General features: G+C 35.5%; 3 protein-coding genes across 9 annotated transcripts; all 3 read right to left on the bottom strand.

Moving 5' to 3' along the window:
• Positions 1 to 3,887: 3,887 nt before the first annotated feature.
• On the bottom strand, positions 3,888 to 7,796 carry LOC129308518 (E3 ubiquitin-protein ligase MIEL1-like). Of its 4 annotated transcripts, XM_054949662.1 has the most exons (12): positions 7,208 to 7,780; positions 7,055 to 7,111; positions 6,905 to 6,937; positions 6,720 to 6,797; positions 6,510 to 6,553; positions 6,353 to 6,388; positions 6,166 to 6,207; positions 5,423 to 5,505; positions 5,214 to 5,305; positions 5,007 to 5,076; positions 4,815 to 4,856; positions 3,888 to 4,362 (listed from the first exon to the last, which is right to left on the bottom strand). In XM_054949662.1, exons 4-12 carry the CDS (start codon positions 6,725 to 6,727, stop codon positions 4,237 to 4,239), a joined length of 543 nt encoding a protein of 180 aa, XP_054805637.1. In that variant the 5' UTR covers positions 6,728 to 6,797; positions 6,905 to 6,937; positions 7,055 to 7,111; positions 7,208 to 7,780; the 3' UTR covers positions 3,888 to 4,236. The 4 variants fall into 4 exon arrangements, with proteins under 4 accessions (XP_054805637.1, XP_054805633.1, XP_054805635.1 ...); XM_054949658.1 differs by lacking the exons at positions 6,905 to 6,937; positions 7,055 to 7,111 and having other exon boundaries at positions 7,208 to 7,280; positions 7,406 to 7,796; XM_054949660.1 differs by lacking the exons at positions 6,166 to 6,207; positions 6,905 to 6,937; positions 7,055 to 7,111 and having other exon boundaries at positions 7,208 to 7,280; positions 7,406 to 7,790.
• Positions 7,797 to 11,558: 3,762 nt separating this feature from the next.
• On the bottom strand, positions 11,559 to 15,700 carry LOC129308822 (uncharacterized). The gene is made up of 6 exons (XM_054950212.1): positions 15,599 to 15,700; positions 14,057 to 14,070; positions 13,721 to 13,762; positions 13,160 to 13,236; positions 11,954 to 12,065; positions 11,559 to 11,875 (listed from the first exon to the last, which is right to left on the bottom strand). The coding sequence occupies exons 1-6, from the start codon at positions 15,698 to 15,700 to the stop codon at positions 11,854 to 11,856; spliced, it is 369 nt and encodes a 122-aa protein (XP_054806187.1). The 3' UTR covers positions 11,559 to 11,853.
• On the bottom strand, positions 15,076 to 21,878 carry LOC129308426 (protein TIME FOR COFFEE-like). Of its 4 annotated transcripts, none has more exons than XM_054949533.1 (12): positions 21,551 to 21,878; positions 21,012 to 21,422; positions 20,733 to 20,908; positions 20,335 to 20,641; positions 19,769 to 20,171; positions 19,608 to 19,668; positions 19,404 to 19,499; positions 19,071 to 19,314; positions 18,911 to 18,977; positions 18,732 to 18,798; positions 18,234 to 18,599; positions 15,076 to 18,093 (listed from the first exon to the last, which is right to left on the bottom strand). In XM_054949533.1, exons 1-12 carry the CDS (start codon positions 21,642 to 21,644, stop codon positions 15,736 to 15,738), a joined length of 4,650 nt encoding a protein of 1,549 aa, XP_054805508.1. In that variant the 5' UTR covers positions 21,645 to 21,878; the 3' UTR covers positions 15,076 to 15,735. The 4 variants fall into 4 exon arrangements, with proteins under 4 accessions (XP_054805508.1, XP_054805509.1, XP_054805511.1 ...); XM_054949534.1 differs by having other exon boundaries at positions 15,076 to 18,090; XM_054949536.1 differs by having other exon boundaries at positions 20,371 to 20,641.
• Between the last annotated feature and the right edge of the window lie 531 nt (positions 21,879 to 22,409).

Below are 22,409 nucleotides of genomic sequence, written 5' to 3'. Positions count from 1 at the left end.
CAACAATATCAACGAAACAAGTCAACAAATGCGGCCGTTATTATAAGATGCAGATTGATGACAGGAAAACTACCCTAAAAAATTTTTGGAATTGTAAAATCAGAACTTCAAACGTGAATACCATCAATGTTTGCCTTGCGGAGCTGAATTCAAATGCAAAGTAACCAGAAACAGAGCATTAATTTGTGGTTCCATGTCAGCCCTTACTGAAGAACATTTTTGCATGCACCTAAGAGATGCAGATGCCCAAAGCATCAGCAATAGTGACATGACAACAATAAAATTTCAAGGGTTAAAAGAACTAAATTGCATCAACATGCTCGCAAAATTACTGTGAAGCACGGTTTGCTTCTTCAACAAAAATAGAAAGGAAATTTCATTGACAGTATGGAGCGGTTTGGTTATGGAAAAGAAGGTAAAGAATGGAAAGAAGTTGATTATGGAATTGTCTTGCAAGATACTTAGGTAGCAAGAATGGGGTAGGTAACATGATTCATCTAATTTTTTAAAGGCAGTTTCTGTAACCCACATTTTTTCGGGAGAGACAATTCTTGTAGAAGTGTTCCCTTGTTATGAAAAGTTGGGTAATAGAGCAAATTAAATTTAAAAGAGTTTAGGATCTTAATTTTTTTTTTCTTGCATTGTTCCCTTCAATTTTTAAAAACAAAGCAATCTAGCTCATATTATTAATATAAAGTTAATTTTAACTATTAGTTAAAAAAATAAAACAAAGAAGCATATAAAAATTGTAGAAAATGATCAATAAATTTTTTTAGTCTTTTTTTTGGGTAATTTTTTGAATTCTCTAATGCAATTTTTGGGTTCTGTACTGTTTTAGTCCTTTTATGTAATTTTGATATCATTTTTTAATTAATTTCAAAATTTGAAGGGGAATAATGTTAGCAAAAATGAATTTAGAACCTAAATGCTCTCAAAGTTATAATTTGAGGGCTAATTTATTTTTTTGTCCTAAAAATTATAGATAATAATTCTAAATATTTGAAAAAATTTCAGTTGCCCCTTCCCAAACAGGGGGAAAAAAAGGTACAGTTTTCCTCTGGAAAGGTCTCACGTAACTCAAGGTCTTATCTATATATGTTGCAATCTTAATAAATGGAAGGTGGGGTAATAATTTAAAAAATAAATTTCTTTAATTTTAAAATAAAACATCATTCTATTTTTATTGAGTAAAAAGTTTGCTCTTATGACGTAATTTTTCTAGGTCGGCCGCCATAAAAGCAACCAAACATAATGTGGTTGGGACCATTCCACGGCTCAAGATGCTGGCAATTGGCAGCTAAGTTGTCATTTTTTAAGCCTCGTTTGATATGGTGGAAGAGTTTTTAATAGAATTGAAATTAGAATTGGAATTGAAATTGGAATCGAAATCGGAATAGAATTGAATTTTAAAAGTGTGTTTGGTATGAAGATGGAATCTGAATATAATATTAATAAATATATGTATTTAAAATAGATAAAGACCAAAATGCCCTTAAAAAAAATAAAAAACTTAGCCATTATGATGGAGTGTGTATGTGGGGCACTTATGACAATTTCATAAAATTGTGGCAATTCTATCATGATGGAGATGGAATTGAATTCTAGGTATTTTGGTAGAATTGAAATCCATAAGGAATTGTATTCATGTATACCAAACAATTGAAAGCATGATTCCAATTCTAATTTCATTTCTCTTAGACCCAATTTTAATGTACCAAACATGACCTTATTCTTCCACAACTCATTGGAATTGGAAATAAATCAAAACCAACGAAAAGAAAATGTTCTGAATTGATTGAAATAATGACTACCTTCGTTATTTGTTGTTCTCAGTAATGAGCATCAACGGCCCCTCATCAATTTCATATCCAACTTGGTCCAACCTTGTTTTTTGTTGTTTTCATAACTGACTTTTAGCTAATTCATATTTTTAATAAGTTCGTTAATCACATTTAAAATTATATATTTTTATATTTATCTTTATTTAATATAATATTTTAATTAAAAAATTATTAATTATATCTTCTAATCAGACCATTTTTTTTTAAAAAAAGTTATTAATTACATTTTAAAAGATTTAAAAGATTTTATATTTTTTAATATGATGTTTTGAAAAAATATTCTATAATATTGAATGAAAGGAGAAGAAATACTTAGGTAGACTAAGTGTATTACGTCATTTGTAATTTGTTTAATAAAAACATGACATTTAGATGATATTAAATATAAATTAATTTTGATATTAATGATAGAAGAGAGAGAAAAGGTAAGAAATTAAATATGTATTTTGTTATAAAAATAAAACCAATTAAAAAATGTCACACAAGATTTATTTAGATTATTTAAAATATTTTAATTGGACAGATTATAAATTATGTGGTGCATCTGATTTATCTAAGTATTTTTTTTAAAAGGAGAATTCTCAAAGAATATTCTGGAAGAGGTGGATAAGTACATAAGAAAATGGAAGAATTATGTTGAAGTTTCACACAAAAAAATTAATTATTACGAGATTTATTAACAATTGGCATAAGATAATTTATAATATAAAACACAAAAAAATTAATTACTGTAAGATCTGTTAATAACTGGCATAAGGTGATTTATAATGCATTTATTATGAATCACTTCATATGTCAGTTGTTAACGAATTTTATAATAATTAACCTTTTTATGTGGGATATTATGTAATTTTTTTTAAGAAAACGCCCTTGTACTCAATCAAAGCAATAAATATAATATTTTCTCCGCACGGAAGAAACTGCACAAACGACAAACAAGAAAGGAGACAGTTTCTTCTTACCGTGTTTCTTTTCATTGTACTTCTCATCCATTCGCCCATCCCTTCATGCGGTTTACATTTTTTTTTTTTAAAAAAAGAAAGATTAAATTCCCTAAAATTGATATCAGCAAAATTTCCATGAAATTTATCTTTTTAAAAAAGAAAAATAAGATTTTATATTTTTTTGAAAGTAATAAAATCAGAAAAATACTTTTTTAAAAAATTAAATTTTATATAAATATTCAGATTTTATTTTATTTTTAGATTCAGGATCATGACTGTTAAACTTTTAAATTGACTCCTTAAATTTAATATTTTTATATTTTTAACTTGCAAAATTATGTTAATTATTTATAAAATCGTGTTAACTAATTTATAAATTTAAACTAGATATAAATTTATTAAGCTTATCAATTTTTTATCAAGCGAGTTAAATATATATCATGTAAACTGAAAATGGCCATCAATCAGCCTTTATCAATTTCTAACAAAAAAAAAATCTGCTTCTGTCCAGTGTTCATGGAAATTAGAAATTGTTTTCCAATTTTATATTTTTAATAATATTTTATTTTAACAGATAACGCAGAATCTAAAATAATTTTAAATTTGGACCAGTCAAACTGAATTTAAATAGTTTAGATTTGATCGCAATGAATTCACATATTAGGTTTTTTAAATCAATGAGAAGCTTACGTGATAGGCCTCTAAAAAGTGAAGCCTATTTTTTTTTGGCCAACAAAAGGTGAAGCCTATTAAAGGGATGGTGATAAGTCTACTTTCTTCCCAATTTTATGATTTTGCAATATTTAATGAATAAAATAAAAGGTTACTTATAAGAAAAAAAATATTTTAAAAGAAGATGCACTCAATAATAATAAATTGAGAGTTTTTTATTGTGGGACAACATTAATAATTTAACGACCTTCGTAGTTAAAAATAACTTATATATATCTATACATACATGTGTGTGTGTGTGTGTGTGTGTGTGTGTGTGTGTGTGGAGTACAATCTATGTGATAGAACGCTAATTCATATGTGTGTGTGATATGTGTGTGTGTGTGTGTGTGTGTGTGTGTGTGTGTGTGTGTGGAGAGTACAATCTATGTGATAGAACGCTAATTGAATTTAATGAGAATTACAAATCAACCCACCATCTCATCATTAAGAGATACAATTACTCGCTGCAGGCTCAGACTTGGGAAACAGTGTTCCGTCTTACATACAATACGAAGATTTTTATAAACCAAGTGACTCAATCACTCCATTCCATGGAGGAAGAATAACACAAGAGTTACGTTTGGGGGTGAATAATTAACCTGAGTAAGAGTTTCTGGAGAACAAAACAAAACTATGAATGTTGCTGTTGTATTTGTTCGATAAGAAAAATCTACAACAGGGGCTAACTTTAATTTCTTGCGTGCCAATATATGCCTTCTGGAAGCATAACACTGTGATCATTGAGGAAGAACAGTTGGAGCAATTTCACGAGTATTGTATGAGCTGCAGTGCCCACATTTTTGCCCAACTATGTGGAAGTTCACTTCGGTTGTATCATTACAGTCATTACACAGTATCCAGACCTGTGATGGAATCAAGAATTATCAACAGGGAAATTTCTGAAAAAAAATAATGATAGATATTTACAAGTGGAATGAATACATGCAACAGGGTTCTCTGTGATCTCAAATAATCTTAATATGGCATATTCAACAATGAGATGCTAAGATTGCTCTTTATTCATATTCTTTCTTCCATACTGACTTCACACCCTGGCGTGTCCTTTGCTTGTCCATGTCAGAGACCCAAAAAACTGCATTCTTATTCAAATGTAAAAGAAATGGACTTGTACAGCACCACATATTGGGATCTTTCAAAAGATTATTTTTCACAGTTCATAGTCAAGTTCTCATTGAAAAACTTGACAGCAAACATCTCAAGAACATCATTTAGTGCCACCCTTTAAAAGCATTACTGGACAAACATCAAATAAATGAAAAATAAACTGACATGTGTTTGAAAGAACTGAGTTTACCTTCCTGTGTCGATAACCTTCAGGCATGGGAGTTTCTTCAATCTGACATAACATGGAAGTACGCAAATCAGGGAGATATTATAGTTTTTGTGTGAGTACTATTCTTGATTCTAGACCAAATCACCGTGTGCTACATACAAAAACCTGCAAGTCAAGTCTAAGCATCTATGATCTTTTAATCTAATGAGCTACCTCTTCATCAATCATCTTCCAGATCATGGACATGTCAATCGCTGACTTGGAGCATATGGGGCAGCAATACCTGGGTCATCATAGTAAATTGGAAATAACCAGTGAGATTTCGACTTAGAAATGTCGAAGTCATGTCTGGGATTAAAGAATTTGAGTCTGAATACAAAGGAAACGGGAAAAATGGAAGATAAATTTCAGATTACTCACTTTTCACGTTTTATCATCTCTTTGAAACATTCACAGTGCATTGTGTGACCACATTTCACAACGCCAGTGTCCTTCACTGAATCAAAAAGGTACTGCACAATGAAGTCCAATCAATATATCATGTGATTGTGGAAAAACATGCTCCCCCAAATAGTTTATCACCAAAAACAAACGTAGTGTTCAAGAAAAAGAAGTGATAAAGCACCAACCTCATAACATATGGGACAGTGATGCCTCATGGAGTCCTCCACACATATATGATTATCAAGTAGACCAAGTGAATAGCAAGACCCTACAGTCAGAAAATGTTTTTCACTACAGATATCCTAGCCAGTGAATTATTCATTTTTTATCACAGATTGTTGTATCTGTAGGCTTCTAAACCATTAAGCTAGCAGAAGAAACAAGTGATTTATCAAAAAGATAAGGAAATTTAAGTTTGTAGCACAAACAAGCAAACTTTCTTGCGAATTACAAAATACCACATACTAAATTTGTATTTAGATTTGGCAATATATTTGATCTTGCGCGTCAGAGTCAGAATTCAGGCTTTTGCTTTCCAAGGGATCCATAATCACTTCTAGATTTGGCCTCACAGAATGGATTCGTAAAAATTGCGAGTTGCTAATACATAGCAAACCACAAGCTGAGTATTATCGCATCAGTAGGATTATTAAAAAATAATAATAAAAAGAACTTTAGCAGAAAGAGATATGAATCTGTAACTATATATGTAGTTCTAAAATAAACTAGAACACATTAACCTGACTTAAAATCACAGAGCTTTCAAATACATGAATTAATCTTGCGAGATATGTGGGTGAGGAAGACAAAGAATGATAAGACAAGGTTTACACACACTACTCAAATGCTACCAGTCTTTTAATTTCAGATCACCAAATCTCTCTTCACGTAAGTTCTATATTGGTTTTCATTCGATTCTATTACGTACCATCACTCAAGCACTTTATATAAGATATGATAGTACCAAACTCTGCAAAAGTAAAAGATACAGAACTGAGTCTTAGCACGTATGTAGTTTAAAAACTTGCAAATTAGCCTAGCCGCAAACAAATAGTACTTATGCAAAAGAAACTGCAAGTCACAAATGGAAGTATGGCGATGGATGCATACCGCACCTATTGCAGTGGAAAAAATTATCACGACCACCAATTCTGTTTCCAATTTCATAGATTACATCATAAATTAGTTGCAGAGAAAGTCATATATTCAGGTGACATAAGTGAGAAAGTAATGGCAGATAGAAATCTAACTCAAACATAGCAAAGTAGACACCTGCAGATTCCACAATCGTCACAATGAAACTACAGTTTCTCCGTCTGCATGCATCAGCATCAGTGTGAAGAAGTTAAGATTAACAGTGTACAATCCAGGTTTAGGTATCATTGTCGACTCTCAGCCTAGTTCATCTCTAAGAAATAAGAACATGTATAAACAAAAAGCATATCTATGGTGTTCAAGAATCGAAGTTCAAGGACGGATTACATCAGCATCAAAGAATTTGCATGTGTTGCAGAAATATTCTCCCATTTTGACGCCACAGTTCGTGCAAACTTGAGCAACCTTGAAAAGACACACAGAAAGAGATAAGCCAAAAGCAGAACTACTAAACCTGAACATAAAGAAGCATCGAAGATTTAAGAAATTTTTTTTTTTAAAGAAAAACATACTGGCTGCTCTGTATCACAAACTGAACAAACAACCTGAAATGGCAACAACAGGTGCAGACAGCATAAGTCTACTTATCATCTACCTGACATATCTTATTCATATCAATTGGAAAAACCGACATGGTAAAATAAAATCAGGGGCTAGCCTACTTGTTTCACATCTTGACGAACTATTTCGTGCCTATCAAAGGGGCTCCTCAACATGCTCTGATAAAATATATAAGGAAAATAACTCAAACCCCATCAGTTCAAGGCACAAACGCATATATTTGGAGCTGTAAGTAAGTAAAACCGAGGGAATACCGTAGCCTCGTTATGACAATGACGGCAGGAGTACAGTTCGTTGCAGCAGGGAGCCCGAATCTTGCATCTTCTCCTGTATTGAACCCTCCAAGGGGGGGGGAGGAAGCGAGTAATATTCAATAATAGCAAAGCAATCGTTATGCGATTAATTCAGTAAAAATAAAAGCCAAAGCATGGAAGAAGAAGAAAAAGAAGTACCCGTATCCCATCTTCCCAAAACCAAGACGTTCATTGTCATAGCCTTCCATGGGTTTTGAAAGAGAGGACGGGGTACAGAGCTCTCTGCTATGGCTTTGCCTGGATCCTCAGTGGTTGTTATGCTCAAAGAAGTATCCACTGCTCTTTAGTTTTATCCCAATATTTTAATCCAAAGGACTCAATGATTCAATGAATGCAATAAAAATTTGAGCGAATCGATTGTGAATGAGTATTTTAATAAACCCACTTGGAGGGAAATAAGGGGTGGTGATGTCGCCGAACGATCAGCCAATGGGATTTCAGAGGAGGGAAAATCGTTACGGGCATTTTACCAAGCAGCTGCAATGCAGAATCATAATACCGAAGCTCCAACCAACCCTTGCGTATGCGTGAATCCATAACTGTAGGAGTTCTCAGTTCTACTATTTTCACAGTGGGATGAATCATGAAGATGATAGAGAAATTGACAATTTTTGAGTGAACCAGCAACACCTGCAGTGGAATTTTATAGCAAGAATTTGTATTGTACAATTACATCAAAATGAATAATAATTACATGAATGATTAACAACAACATTATTATAACCACGAAGTGAAGCGATATTTTCAAAACAAATTATTTCGACAAATTAAGATTTTATATTATTGAATGATTTGCTTTTGTATTTTTTTTTTTATTCCAACATTTGAGAAACCTTGGGATACTATGCGGGATTCAAATTCAATATTTCAAGATCGGCTGATTAAAGTTTCTTAGCCATTAAACACTCCTCAGTATTTGCTTTTGTATTTGACATAAATGATATCAAAAAATAATACTATTGAGATAAATTAGATGAGCATTTAAAATGTACAAAAATAATTATAAATTAGATATATAAATGGTAAATAGGTACTATGAAATCTAATAATCATTTTTTAGTTTTTTTTTCTTACCTCTAACCTAACCTATATTTATGAGGAATGAAATGGAGACTCATGTAATTACCTTCGCATGTAATCTTGTCAGCCTTAAATTTAAACTCATGACCTCTTTTGAAAAAAGAGAAATGGCATAACTACTAAAATAATTAAATGAGAATGATTATTTTCCAATTCAACATTTTTTTCTTGGCAAGCTCAGCATTGCAAGTCCTCCATACTCAATCCCTTTGAAACTCACCCCCTCCCCCCCTTCCAACAAAAAAAAAAAAAACTCCCTATATCCTCACGTAAGGATGTTCACCGGATAAAATAAGATCAGGATACTTTTATTTTGTGTCATGTCCTAAAAAAAATGATCAATATTAAATTTTTATTTCGTGTCTCGTACCATTACGAAAGTCATCCTGTCCTGTTAAAAATCAGAATAGGATCGAGATGTCCACATCTTCACTTTCAACAGAAGAGGACTTTGCTGTTGGGCACAAAATGTACTTCCTTACTTTTTATAAAAGAGAGATCTTCCCTCTAGGATTGATTCTCCCTGTGATAAAGAAGAAGAGTCTGTTCAAGGGCGATACTTATCCCAACAAAACCACTAGCCCCAGGATGTTCTCCCTCTTTCCAATTAGATCTACTTCCTCGCTATCCCTAACGCTGACTTCTTCAGCAAGATCTTCATCAACAGCATTTGCCTCTTTAGCTAGAGCTTATTCGCTCACTCCAGTCCTGATAAATTGAACAACATTGAAAAAAGATTTAAATAATAACATTTATTAAAATTTTAAATCATATAATTTATTAAGTTTAAAATTAAAACAATACAAGTACATAAATCACACAAATTTAAAGTTAATTATTGAATTACATTAATTACAACTACATATCATAATAACAATTACAAGTGATCTATAAGCTATAAGAGCAGCAACAACAAGCCAGTCAAGTACAACATCAAATCATTATTCTTCTAATTTAGTTGAGATGTGCTAAACTAATTACTCTTCTAAAAATAAAATAAGAAATATGATATAAATAAAAGTTATTAAATAGATATATGTAAGAATAAATTATCTTAATATAATTAATATATTATAAAGAAAGATATCACTTTACTTATTTTATATCATTAAAATTATCAATATAAAAAACTTTAATTTTAAATAAGAAGTGCACGTATTGAAATTATAATTGATATAATTAATATAAGTATAAATTATATTAATATAATTAATATATTTAATATATATTTTTAAAATAAAATATATTTGGGATGGGACGAGACGTCCTCGTGATAATCTTGTATCCCGTCTTGTCTCGATTATTTTTAGGCTAGAATGAGACTAGTCTCAATATGATTGAGACATATACAAGCAGAATGCTCTTATTCTCACGCTTCATCTCTCACGGGCAATGCAAGAACCTATCCGCTCGGGCACTCGTGATAGTTGGGACTTTGTACCAAGATTTGGCTCAAGCTAGTAAATTGACTTGAGGTGGTCGGAATCCGAACAAAGGATAATTATGAATAAAACTCATTCACAGTGCCAACATTCAACAAAAATTGTGTATAAATAGATTTCAAACCTCCATTTTATAGCAAGAAATCATGCCGCATGGGTAAGTATTTATGGCATCAACTTAAATGTAGTGAACATGTAAAATCCTATCACAAAAAATTCTGGTTATGCCTTCATAAAAGAACCGATGGCCAAATCCAAAGAAGCATCACAAAGATCGACAATTAGGAACACAGAAGTAGGAACCATGACGATGTGGCCTAAATGATTCCTCACCTGATCCCTTAACCAAGTTGGAGGGCTTTGATTCCTCCCTTTGACATGGAAAAAATCTGTGGCTAGCCACTTTACCCTTAAATTGGAGGACTCGGTGGCTTTCAGATTAGTCTGGAGCCGTTGATATATCTAAAAGATGATTTGCCTTAGGATGCGAAATGCTCTAAAAAAAAAAAAACAACAAAAGTAAGAGTCATTATTTAATTTGGAGCACGGAGAAGACAAAGTAAGGATCCAGACAAAGCGACAGGGAAAAGACGAGTTTGGTGATTTTTTATTTTTTTAGAGATAAAATAGTCTTTTTATATTAAAAATAATCTATAAACAACTCTTTAAAACTTAAAAAATAATTATCACATTTGGCAGTATTTAATTATTATTTAAGTATTTTGAAGTTATTTTTCTATCATTTTTTACCTATTTATTATAATGATGTAAAAGTAAAAATAATTAACAATGTTTTTTTCTCATTTAAAAATCTAATCAAATTAATCCTTTCTCATAACTTTATATAAAAGTAAATTTTAAAATCAAGTTTATTCTTCCTCTTCCTCACGCCCAGACCTCCATCCCCCAAAAAAGAGGGATTTATTATATTGATCATGGGCGAACTATTAAAAACGAAAAAAAAAATAAAATAACAAAATCATGGCAATTAAAAAGAGCACATAGGATTATTAATAATTTCTAGAAATTCCATCAATTAATGAAATTCAATAATAAAGCAATATTTTATATACTACTCTATGAAACTCTATAGAATTACATAAAATCAACGCATATGTACGCAGAACTCGAATCATCATTGTTTACATGCGTCCGCATTATGACGGGCAGTCAGACCAATAGCAATCATGTCCTTCATTTTTTTTTAAATCTCTATTTGTCGTTTAAATTAATTTTTAAATGTTTTTAATATTATATTTATTAACAAAAATATATAAAAAAATTAATATTAAATGTAAATCATTTAGAGCATACTTAAATGATTAAATTGTAAACTTTATAAATTTTTTAATAATAAATTAAATTATTCAAATAATATTTAAATTGTTCAGAGTTTATTTAGATAGTTAAATTATAAAATTATAAAAAAATTTAATATTAAATTGAATTATTTAGATTAAATGTGTACTAAGTAAATTGGTAATGAACAAATTTATTAAAATTTTTTATATTTTTATAAATTTTCTTTTAATAAATATAAAATAAAATAAAAATTTTAAAATTTAAATGATCCAAATCGTGAGATGTAATAAATATCATGATACTTATTCCCTAATGAACAGTAAAGACAACCTAAATTTAATATTAAATTTTTTATATTTTCATATTAATAAATATAATATTAAAAGTATTTAAAAATTAATTTAATAAATATAAAATAAAATAAAAATTTTAAATTTTGAATGGTTTGTATCTCCTCAGAAGGAATAAGTATCACTGACGAACACCAAAAACAACCTAGTTTTAATATTAAACTTTTTTATATTTTTATATTAACAAATACAATATTAAAAGTATTTAAAAATTAATTTAAATGAACAGTAGATATTATTTTAAATTAAAACGGAAAATCAGGGTCGTCCCCGGCCTAACAAGCAATCAGTGCACCGAATGCGAAGGCCTGTTCACACTGGTGGAAAGTATTTATAGCTTATCTTTCTTCCCCTTATTTCTCGCCAAAATTAACAATGTCAAGTGTCATGTCCTTTTCCAACTTTCTAGCAATCATATCTGATTCTTCTCTTGCCTGATACAATTACAAATTATTTAGTTAATAAAAAAATATATACAATTTTAATTAAAGCACAAAAGATAGTATGCATACCTTTCTGAATAATTGTATGACACGTCACATTTTTCTTTTGGGATCATCACATAAACATACACGTGTGCGCGCACAATATTGAAATGACCTTTCCAAAGGAGAAATTTGCAAGCTGATATCATAATATCTTGGATTATAAAATAAAATAAAACTAGTCAAGATTACAAAGTATGAAAACAAGACTTCATATCAAGATTAATAGATTCAACACTTATTTTCAAGGAGAAATTTAATATGATCACTAAAAAAAAAATAGTAAGATGCAAATCTATTTTGCCTCACATTTATTCACACAACTTAATGTCAAAGAATTGAAAGCATATTTTATTGACATCTAAATAGTGCATAGAATTGATCCTATAGTCCTTTGCAACATTAATTCATCTCTAAATGACAACATAAAACCCCATCCATCAACACATAATATACTATTCTTGAAAAGATTGAAAAAATCTAACTCAATATCAAGATTACAGAAAAAATAAGTATTAGTAACTTCAAGAACTCAAAATGTACACCCTTTAGAGTTTCGTTAACTCTTCAATTATTTATATTTCTTATTATTGATTTGAGCACACTCTTTCATATTAAAAAAATTAATTGTTTGATCAAATCACAGTAAAGATTTGAATAGTTAGATTTGTAAGTTTGATTGATATCAATTCATCCAACAAACATGTAATAAAAGCAAGTATAAAAAGGAATTAATAGCAGTTAAGTTTTTTACAAATTTTTTTATAAGATAAATTGTAATTATCAATTTAAAAAAAATTATAAACAGAAATTCAAATTGAAAACTAATTATTATATTTAAAATTTAAATATCGTATTTATAATTAAAAATTTTAAATTTGTAATTTCTAATGGATATTTACAACTGTTTTTTTAATTATTAATAACTTAACCGTCATTAATTTTTCTCTTTTGAAATTTAACTATTATTCTTCCTAAATGCATTACTACAGGGAATTACCAAATCATAGCAACGGACAAGCTCAATGCGTTGCCAAAACAAACACAAAATCAACCATTTATAGAACTTGTACCATGAAATAAACTAATCCTTGAATCTGCATTTTTCAAGTGGAACCATTAATCACAACTATCAAGGTCATGAGTGCGTGAGAGAGAGTAAATGGAATGCCAATTCAAATACCACAAAGCGTGACATACTGCATACTAGAAACAACACTTCTTTCACATTACCTTCCCCGTTTGATGTGACTTCAAAATATTTAAAGGCCAAGCCTTTCTCTTCCCTCCTCCCTCTCTCTTGTAGACATCTAGAAAAGGCATATTGGGATTATTTTCACACTGTTCCCAAATGAAGCATCAATCACAATCTTTTAGGAAATGGAAGAAACAGCAAAAATGTAATCTAAGTTCAAAATTTACAAGTGGAATGAATATATGCAACAGGGTTCTATGTGACCTCAAAATAATCTTAATTTGGTATATTTAACAATGGGATCCTAAGATTGCTCTTTATTCATATTGTGTCTTCCGTACTGACTTCACAGCATGGTGTTCTTATTCAAACATAAAAGAAATGGACTCTTTTTATTTATTTGTAGTTCAGCACCACCCACTGGGATCTTTCAAAAGATTATCTTCCTCGGTTCGTAATTCGAAAACTTGATAGCAAACATCTCAAGAACATCATTCGAATGACAAATGAATGTAGTGAGAGGAAGAAAAATGGACCAGGGATGTTTGACATGTATGGTCCAAAGAAAGTAAAAAAAAAATTGAATGAACTGAGGTTACCTTCCTGTGTCGATAATCTTGAGGCATGAGAGTTGCTTCAATCTGAGATAACATGAAAGGAAGCAAATCAGGGAGATATTATAGTCGCTTCAAACTTTCTCGCGAATTATAAAATGCCACGTACTAAATTTGTTTTTAGATTTGGAAATATATTTGATCTTGTGCATCAGATTCAGGATTCGGATTTGACAATACATGTTAAACTACGAGTGAGTATTATCGCATCAGCGGGGATATTTAAAAAAAATAAAAATAAAAAGAACTTCATCAAACTATAGATATGAATCTGTAACTATATATGCAGTTCTAAAATAAACTAGAACACATTAACCTTACCTAAAATCACAAAGCTTTCAAATATATAAATTAATCTTGGGAGATATGTAGATGAGGTTTACACACACTGTTCAAATGCTACCGGTCTTTTAATTTCATATCACCAAGTCACTCTTCACGTAAGTTCTACAATGGTTTTTGTTTGACTCTATACATACTATCACTCAAGCACTTTATAGAACATATGATAGTAACAAACTCTGCAAAGGTAGAAGATCCAGAACTGAGTCACTGTACATATGTAAAAAATTACATCACAAAAATTAGTTGCTGAGAAAGTCATATATTCAGGTGACAGAAGTGAGAAAGTAATGGAAGATAGGAATCTACTCAAACATATTCCACAATTGTCACCATGAAACTGCTGTTTATGCAGCCATCATCTGCTGAATAGAATAAATGTTTAACCGCACTTCTTTTTTCATTATTCTTCACTCATTGTCATCGAGATGGCCTAAACCAAAATAAGGAGATTTTTTATTTTATCCGACCATCCAAATTCTATCATCATTACACTTGGAATTAACGTAACATGGATTGCAATCAGTATTTCATTGAATTTTGGTCAAAATTTCTCAACGAGTTGATTCATTTTATTACAACCCAAAGTCCCATACTCCCTGAAATTCTAGGGAGATTCATAAAATGAAATTATTACTGGGTCTAAAATTACTACCACTTGTTCTTAACTCTCACGGAATACTCAATCTTGATTAACTACAACCTAAATTTCTGTGTTGTAAGAAACTTCGAAGGTTATTGCAACTCACTTTTGTTGTCATCGTGCTTATCAATTCTCACGGAACACTCATCAATATGACAATATCCAAACATTAAACAGGCTTCTTAGAATGATGTAAAACTGTCCGGATTAGTATTACTCGATCTTGTACACTATCTTTAACATTAACTACAACTTACGACCTCTTAAAGCGGATGGGGGAAAATTAGCATACGATCTGCTATTTCTGAAGTCCAGGTGAACAGAAATTGTAATGCAGAGGAATCACAGCAGCACATAAGAGGGACTAGCAAATTTTGTGGCTAACTATGATATTCTGCTACAATGATACATATTTCATGCTCTTCCATGTAGATATGTCAAAAGATGCTTCCTGCTCCTCTTTCTAGTCTAGAAAGCAACAAAAATAATAATAGAATGAAAGAAGAACAATTAAGAGGAGAAAGAAAATCCCAGGAAGACTTCCATTACGAACCCAAAGGAAAGGTGGTTCTTTCCTTCCTTTCCTCCAAACTTTGTTTCGTTCTTTCATACTATCCTGCCAACTAGTACGTGTTCATAAGCAACACCCCCCCCCCGGGGGAAAAAAACATCAACTACCTCTCCAAAGAACAAAAAGAATTTTGATTAGACTTCAAGATCACCCTTGTCAGAATATAAACACAAGTGTACAGAGATCACTACACACTTCACTTCAGGCATATTCCATATATAATTCGTCAGACTTTCCGTCCAAAATTGTGAAAAGTCTCCGCTGATTCAATTCATATCACGAGGCTGTGGTTTGCTCATATTTGCACCTTCCATCTCTTTCGTCTGCGTGCATGTTGCAAAAGGGCATAAACACAAGAAAGACATCGTCTTCCACTCCTCAGATTGCTTTCACGCTTCGTTTCCCACATGCACAGTAGTGGAGCAAACAACCAGCGACATCATTTTACTCACCCGCAGGTTCTTTCTGCTCTGCTGGCTTCACTTGAACTGCGGCAGGTACAGCATAAGGGAAGCCCCCAACATACTGGTGGGGGTTTCCAGATTGTTGTGCTGCGGTGAAGTGTGCAGGATGCATGAAACCTTGGGTTGATAAACTGCCACCTTTCAAATTGCTTGCCGCAGCTGCAGCGACCTTAGAAGAATCAGTATAGCTGCTGTTAACGATTGTAACTGCAGGACAGGACAGCATGCCATTGGAGGAAGTGCCGGATGAGCTTTGTCGCTGCATATGAGAATCGTGGCCACGCCTTTGAAGGTATTGCCCGCTTGCAGCTGAAGTTGTAGAGGTGGAACTACTTGATTGTGAAGCTTGGGGATTCATATAAGCATTTGAGAAGAATAGCTGTGCCTGCTGTAATGTTTGCTTAGATAGTTGATGCTGCTGCTGCTGTAGCAATTGGGGTTTCGCCCCAGTGCCAGAAGATGGGATCAGCTGAGAGCCACTAAGGATTGATGGAACATTCCTCCCACCAACAGGTGAGGACTTCTGACTTGGCACTGCTTGTGAACTTCTAGGTTGCTGAGTCGATAAAGAAGCCTGGCTAACCTTATTTCCAGTTGATGTTGATGCTGTCCGAGGGCTACCCCCATTTTTGGAAATTGAGGAAGCCGTTGGTGAGCCAGCCACAGTTGGAGAAGGAGAATGTGTAGAGCCTGAAGGTTGCCCTTGGGTTGCCGAGGATTTTAGATTTGTTGCAAAAGAAATTTGCGTGTGAGCCTGCTGAGAACGAGCCTGCTGCTGAGTAACAGTTTTAGCTGTCAAAGGTGTGGGTGACATAGATGGAGGAGACTGAGAAGTAATTGGCCTCATAGAATTCTTCCACTGAGGTGACTGAGCAGCAGTGCTGCTGCTTTGTGCAAGGTTTTGAGGATATCCAGTGGTAAACTTGGTGGCCACTGAAGAGGCAGCAGGCAGGTGATCAGAGTAGACATTTCCGTTACTTGTAGATGGTGTCTTGTTGCGTGGAGCAGTTGTCGTTAATTGTTGCCTTTGAATCTGAATTGTTTGCTGCTGATGCTGGTTTCGCTGCATCTGTTGCTGAGAACTGACAGTACTGCTGTTGAAAGTAGCAGGCATGCCAGAAGCCAAAGTACGGGATGTAGCAGAACTAAGGTTGAGAGTTCGGGCCGAGCTATCAATGACAGTGTTACCTGTAATTGCAGATATTGAGGGATCTGACACCTCCGATCTAGAGAAAACAATGGACTGTCCCACGGTTGCAGTAGCTTTTCTGGACATGGCTTTCCTATTTTCATCCGGATTACAAGAATCACCTCCAGTTTTCCCCTCTTCAGAGACACGATAATTTTTCTTCTGCTGAGCAGCTTGAGCTGCCATCATTTGAAAGTTTGGACTTTGCATATTTGGATGGTTCTGGGCAATAGATGAGAGGTCAAGGCCCGTGGCAGTAGTAGCACCATTAATGGACGCAAATGATATGGCAAATGCCTGAGAAGCTTCCACTCCAGCCTTTGTGCTATTATGCTGCTGTTGCTTCTTTTCACTGTGACTGCCATTAGCACTGGTCGCAGCACCTGCACCCCCAATCGATGCAGGTGTCATCACAGCAAAATTCGGTGGCTGCATTGGCATTGCAAAGTTGTGGCCATATACATTCATAGGAGCACGAGAGAACCTGCTATCTGCAGTAGATGGGCTATCTTCACCACCCATCTCAGACTCAATGTGGCATGAAGGATGAGAAGCATGATGGTTGGGCAGATGCTGCCTCTGCTGCTGCTGCAGTGACCGTGATGGCTGGGTTTTGGATGAGGCATGAAAACCTTGCAAGCTTCCACCACCACCAGTGCCACTAGCATTAGGCTTTTGCTGCTGGCTCTGCAAATGCTTTTGGGAAGATGATGATCCACTAGACATATTTGTGTTTTGAAGACTCTGTTGATTTTGCAGAGATTGAGCTGGAAGTTGCTGCTGCTGAAGCTGTGAAGGGTGGAGCATTTGAGAAGAATAGAAAGAACCATTGAAGAATGGCAGAGCTTGGGCATGGGTTCCTCGGTAAGCAGGTGGACCACCAACATGTGCTGGTACTGGAAATGGGTATGCATTATTCTGCAAAATTGCCAAGTACTGAGTTTCATTGCCAGCCATATTAGGGTAGCTGAAGCTCATTGTTGGTGCAGCAGCAGTCCCCGTAGCAGAAGCACTTGCCGAGACTGCACTAGATGTACCTGATGATGATACCCCAGTGCCAGTAGAAGGCAGAGACCTCACAGATCCAGGTCTAACAGATGCAACAGCCGCTGCCTGCTGCTGGGGCAGCGGGAAGATGAAAGCGCCCTGCTGGAAATACAAAAAAGCAATAATTGGCCCAATTATAATTCATTACCAAAAAATGAGCAGGGAGAGAAATAGTAGCAAATGATCAATTAAAATTAGAAATAACTTGGGCAACTACCACCGTAAAAGCAAACAAATCGTACCAATATATTACTAGGTGCCCCTGGGGGCAGAGCTTGCTGAAGCACTATTTGCTTTCTCTGTGAATTCTCAATGTTGGCGGCGTGAGAGCCTTTTTCCTTCCCAAGATGACCTGGAAGTATGGCAAGACTGTGCCCTTTGTCTTGAGCAGAGCTTGCAGTCCTGCTGACAATATTACCTTGCAATTCGGTAGGAGGTGCCATACTGAGATTGCAGGCCTTGGCACCGTATAATGATGAAGAACCTGCTGCCGCAGGCCAGAATGGACTCATCTTTGCAACCTGTTGGTGGTACCATATAGTGCGAGCAACGTAGCAATGGGTTGCACATCTTTTGGGCCGAGGCTGATTGAAAAGTAGATGGGGCGGCTGAGAATATCAAAAATATTACATATAGAGACTTCAGTGAGCATGTTTTTGACAATTTAAAAAGAAAAAAAACTCTGTTCACTAAATATGAAAGAAAATTCGGTCAAGAATTTGAAAAGAAAGCGCACATACTGGTATGGCTGGAGAAGACACGGCGGTGCCATCCATGGATGCAACTCCTTGTAGAGGCGTCATATATCTGCTAATGAGAAGATAGTCATACCCCAATAGAAAAGAAAGAAAGCAACAGAACACTAAAACCGCCAACAAGCGCTGATAATAGAAACAGATGAGCATTAACCCGGCCGTACCCCATAGGAGGAAACCCGCCCGACCAGCTGGGAACAGAGATTGGCAGAGGCATAGAGTTGGATTGAACTGTAATGAAAGAAAAATCACGCATGAACGACCCAGTTCAGCGCAAATACAGAAGGTGGGGACATAGTGGGAAAAAATTCAAATTGGACATACCAGCTTGCTCTGAGTTCGGTCGCTGCTGATGCCTCTTCACAACCATATTGCCACTGCCACCATCTTTATCAGTCTTCTCTAAATCAATTCGTAGATCGTTACTCCTTTCCTTTTGAATATTAGCTGGTTTTAGTGCATTGGCATCGTCCGCCGCTGCTCCCTTTTTATCAGTTGCAACAGCCACCGCCTCATCCTTGTTCATTTTCTGTGATTTCTCCTCTTCCCTTACCATTGGCTTCACGTCCTGCTTGCACCAACAGCTAATAAATTCATTCCACCTTCGGCAACACTAGACTCTGTAAGAATAAAACATTGTCGGCTCGACCCGCTTACCATTTCAGATTCTGCCGCCAATGGCTGCGGATCCCCTGCCGCTAAATTAACCTCCGCATCTCTTTCTGGAGAAGGTCTCAATGGAGGAGGTGGCGCCTGCACAACCCATGGGAAAAGGAAAGTTAAAAATAAATAAATAAATAAATAATAGAAAACGTAGGAAGTTGGTATTTAGAAACTTCCAGCGAGGAAAATAGAACACACCATCAGGTCTATCTGGATCTTCTCTTCCCCCTGGCTCACATTCTCGGAAATGATTGGGTTCCTGAAAAACCAACAAAAAAAAGAAAAACAAAATTTCACATTTCAGAGCAAACCCACCAGAAGCTCAGCAGAGGAGCGAAAGACGAGTTTATGATGCTCACGCTTTTAACGCTTTCACATCCTCAGAGTCATCATCTAATTTCGGCACAATGGATTCCTTCTTCGGAGACTCAGGTTCCTCCTCGCTCAATCCCACATCTGGCCTTACTGATTCTTCCGTTACCGACTTAGAATCCGACAGCATGTTGCTTTCCAATTTAATTGACTCCGGCAGAGGCTTCAATGGTGGAGGAACGACTTGGGAACTGGGTAAGCTGCTAGACAAACAGCCATTTTCGGATGCAGATCCGGCGGTTTTATCGAAATTTGGCGCACAAGTTTCGACTTTAGAAGCCTGATCGCTTTCAGCCTTCGAGGTCGATGCAATGGGGCCATTCCGAACGGCGATGTTAGTCGGATTTTCGCTCTCATCCTTCGCGGGACGCGGTCTTTTCCTCTTGGGTGCTGCTTCAGAGTAGGATGAAAAGCACGTGTAAGTTTCTTCCGTCAAAAAACAGATAGACAACGATGTTCTTCCTTCCCCTCCATTTTTTGCCGACCGTATGAAAGCAAAAAATGTAGGAAAATATCAGAAACCAATTGAGCTTTGAAGGCTCGAAGAACCCACCAACAGCAGATAAGGGAGTTATGGAAGTACTGGAACCTTGGGGTGGAACTGACGACGACAGAGGCGGTGCGGATTGTGAGTTCGAGATCGGTGAAGATATCCTCGACTTGCCATCACCGGAAGATTTGCTAGTGTCCCTGGAATCGAACTTCAATAAATCATTCGCCAACGGTTCTTGCTTGGGAATCCCTTGAGGCTGTCTCATCATACCGTACAAGACTTCGGCGATCTCTATTTCGATCTCATCCTGAGCTGAAGAAGGTTTGGATGTAGACTTTGGGGGACGAGGCTTGGTTCCACTGGGCTTCTACAGAAGAATAAGAACTCGTTAGTATGGCAATCCCAGGACCAGAAAATCGCAGGACAGCGAGAGAAATCGAAGAACAGCGAGAACTCACTATCCTCCTGCGAACCGAAGCGTTAGACGAAGACGGCGACGCTGGAGATGGAGAAGGTCCCATCCCCGTTGCTGTTGCGCTTGTTCTCACGGGAGAAGTTGACGCTTGCCTGTGAAATTGCTCCCCTGCTATTCCCCCATTGGAAGCCCAACATTCATGCAATCTCTTCGTCGACGCTGAGAAGAGAAACAAACCGAGAAGGAACGTGTTAAAGTCTCAAGTTTTGATTATCAATTTCAATACAGTCTATTCGATTACTCCTCATCCGAAGCACTCTACCTGACCGTGCCTTCCTAGGAACCAACACCCCAATCATCTCATCGGCGGCCTTCCATGTCGACGCTGCTCTAAAATCCTTCGCCAGAGGAAAGCTCTTCCGATGGTTCGATAAGGAGGATGAAGATAGCGATGATGGGTTGAGCGGAAGCATTCTTACTGAACCACCGCCAACATCATCATCCTCGTCTTCTTCTTCATCGTTAACACTCTCATACGAGCTATCTTCTCCACCATCTTCTCTATTGTTGCCGTGCATCAACCCATCCCCTCTCCTCCTCTTGGTGCGACTCAATCGATCCCTCTCGCGCTCTCTATCTCTATCTCTGTCCCTCTCGCGATCTCGATCCTTCTTCCCAGTCCCTCGATCTCTAAGCCTGGTCGTCTCCGGGAGCTCCACCGGTCCATCTTCCTCTGCAAGTCCAAAAATAAAAAAAAAAAATAAGGGAAGCCGTCAGAAATCAAGGAACGAGAAACGGGGTTCCGTTTTAAATTAAGAGGATGAATATAAATTTGAGAGAGTTTAGATCTGATGGAATCACCGGGCGAGTCTCTGAAAGTGTGAGTCCTGTGTCTCCTTCTGGACAAACCATTGGCAGCCATGGGGTTTCTCCTAGCTTCTCTGTTTCTGTCCATTCAACGCTTTGAGTCTGTGACACCACCGAATCATCCACGACCACAAGACTCACCTCATCTTTCATGAGGAACAATAATCAGCGGTTAAGAAGGATGAGGGCCACCAAATTGGAAAGTGAATTGTGTAAGCTGTTGCCGCTTCTTCTTCTTCTTCTTCTTATCTTGAGCGAATGCGTTGTGTGTCGTTGCTGCTCCAGTGCCGGCTCTCTCCCCTTTCCTTTTGCCACTCCTTCTCTTTCCTCTCTTTTGATTATGCTCCAGCCTCATCATCATCTTCTCCTTCTCTCTCCGCCAAAGCCACCTCCCGAGCCTGGTGGGCGGTCACGATTCCCTTATTGTTTACGTGTTCTCATCTCCGCCGTTTGTCTCGCTCCCGAAGCGACCTCTCCAATTAAAAAAATATAGAATATTTCGGGGCCACGTCAGAGTCGGCCCGCCGTGGAAATGGTAGGCCCACCTCAAAGGATCCTTTTTCCCACATTGTGAGCTCTTTTCCTGCCTTGTCGTTTTGGGGTGCTTTCACGAGAAATTCTGGCATAACAAATATAAATATATATTAATTATTAGGATTTGACTTAAACATTTAAAATTATAATATTTTATTTATATATTTTTATATAAAATTATTATATAATAATTTTATAAATTTTAAAATTGAATGGTTGAAAAGTTTTATTTAACAGTGATGAAGAGAAAAATAAAAGGATTTAGGCACTTTCATTCTCTCCCTCTGCCACGTGTCTTCCTGCGATGTCAGCTCCTCTC

Source organism: Prosopis cineraria, unplaced genomic scaffold (assembly GCF_029017545.1).
Source record: "Prosopis cineraria cultivar Desert tree isolate PC_DT_omini unplaced genomic scaffold, ASM2901754v1 PC4, whole genome shotgun sequence".
NCBI classification, from domain to species: Eukaryota; Viridiplantae; Streptophyta; class Magnoliopsida; order Fabales; family Fabaceae; genus Prosopis; species Prosopis cineraria.
This window is presented reverse-complemented; position numbering and strand designations above follow the sequence as displayed.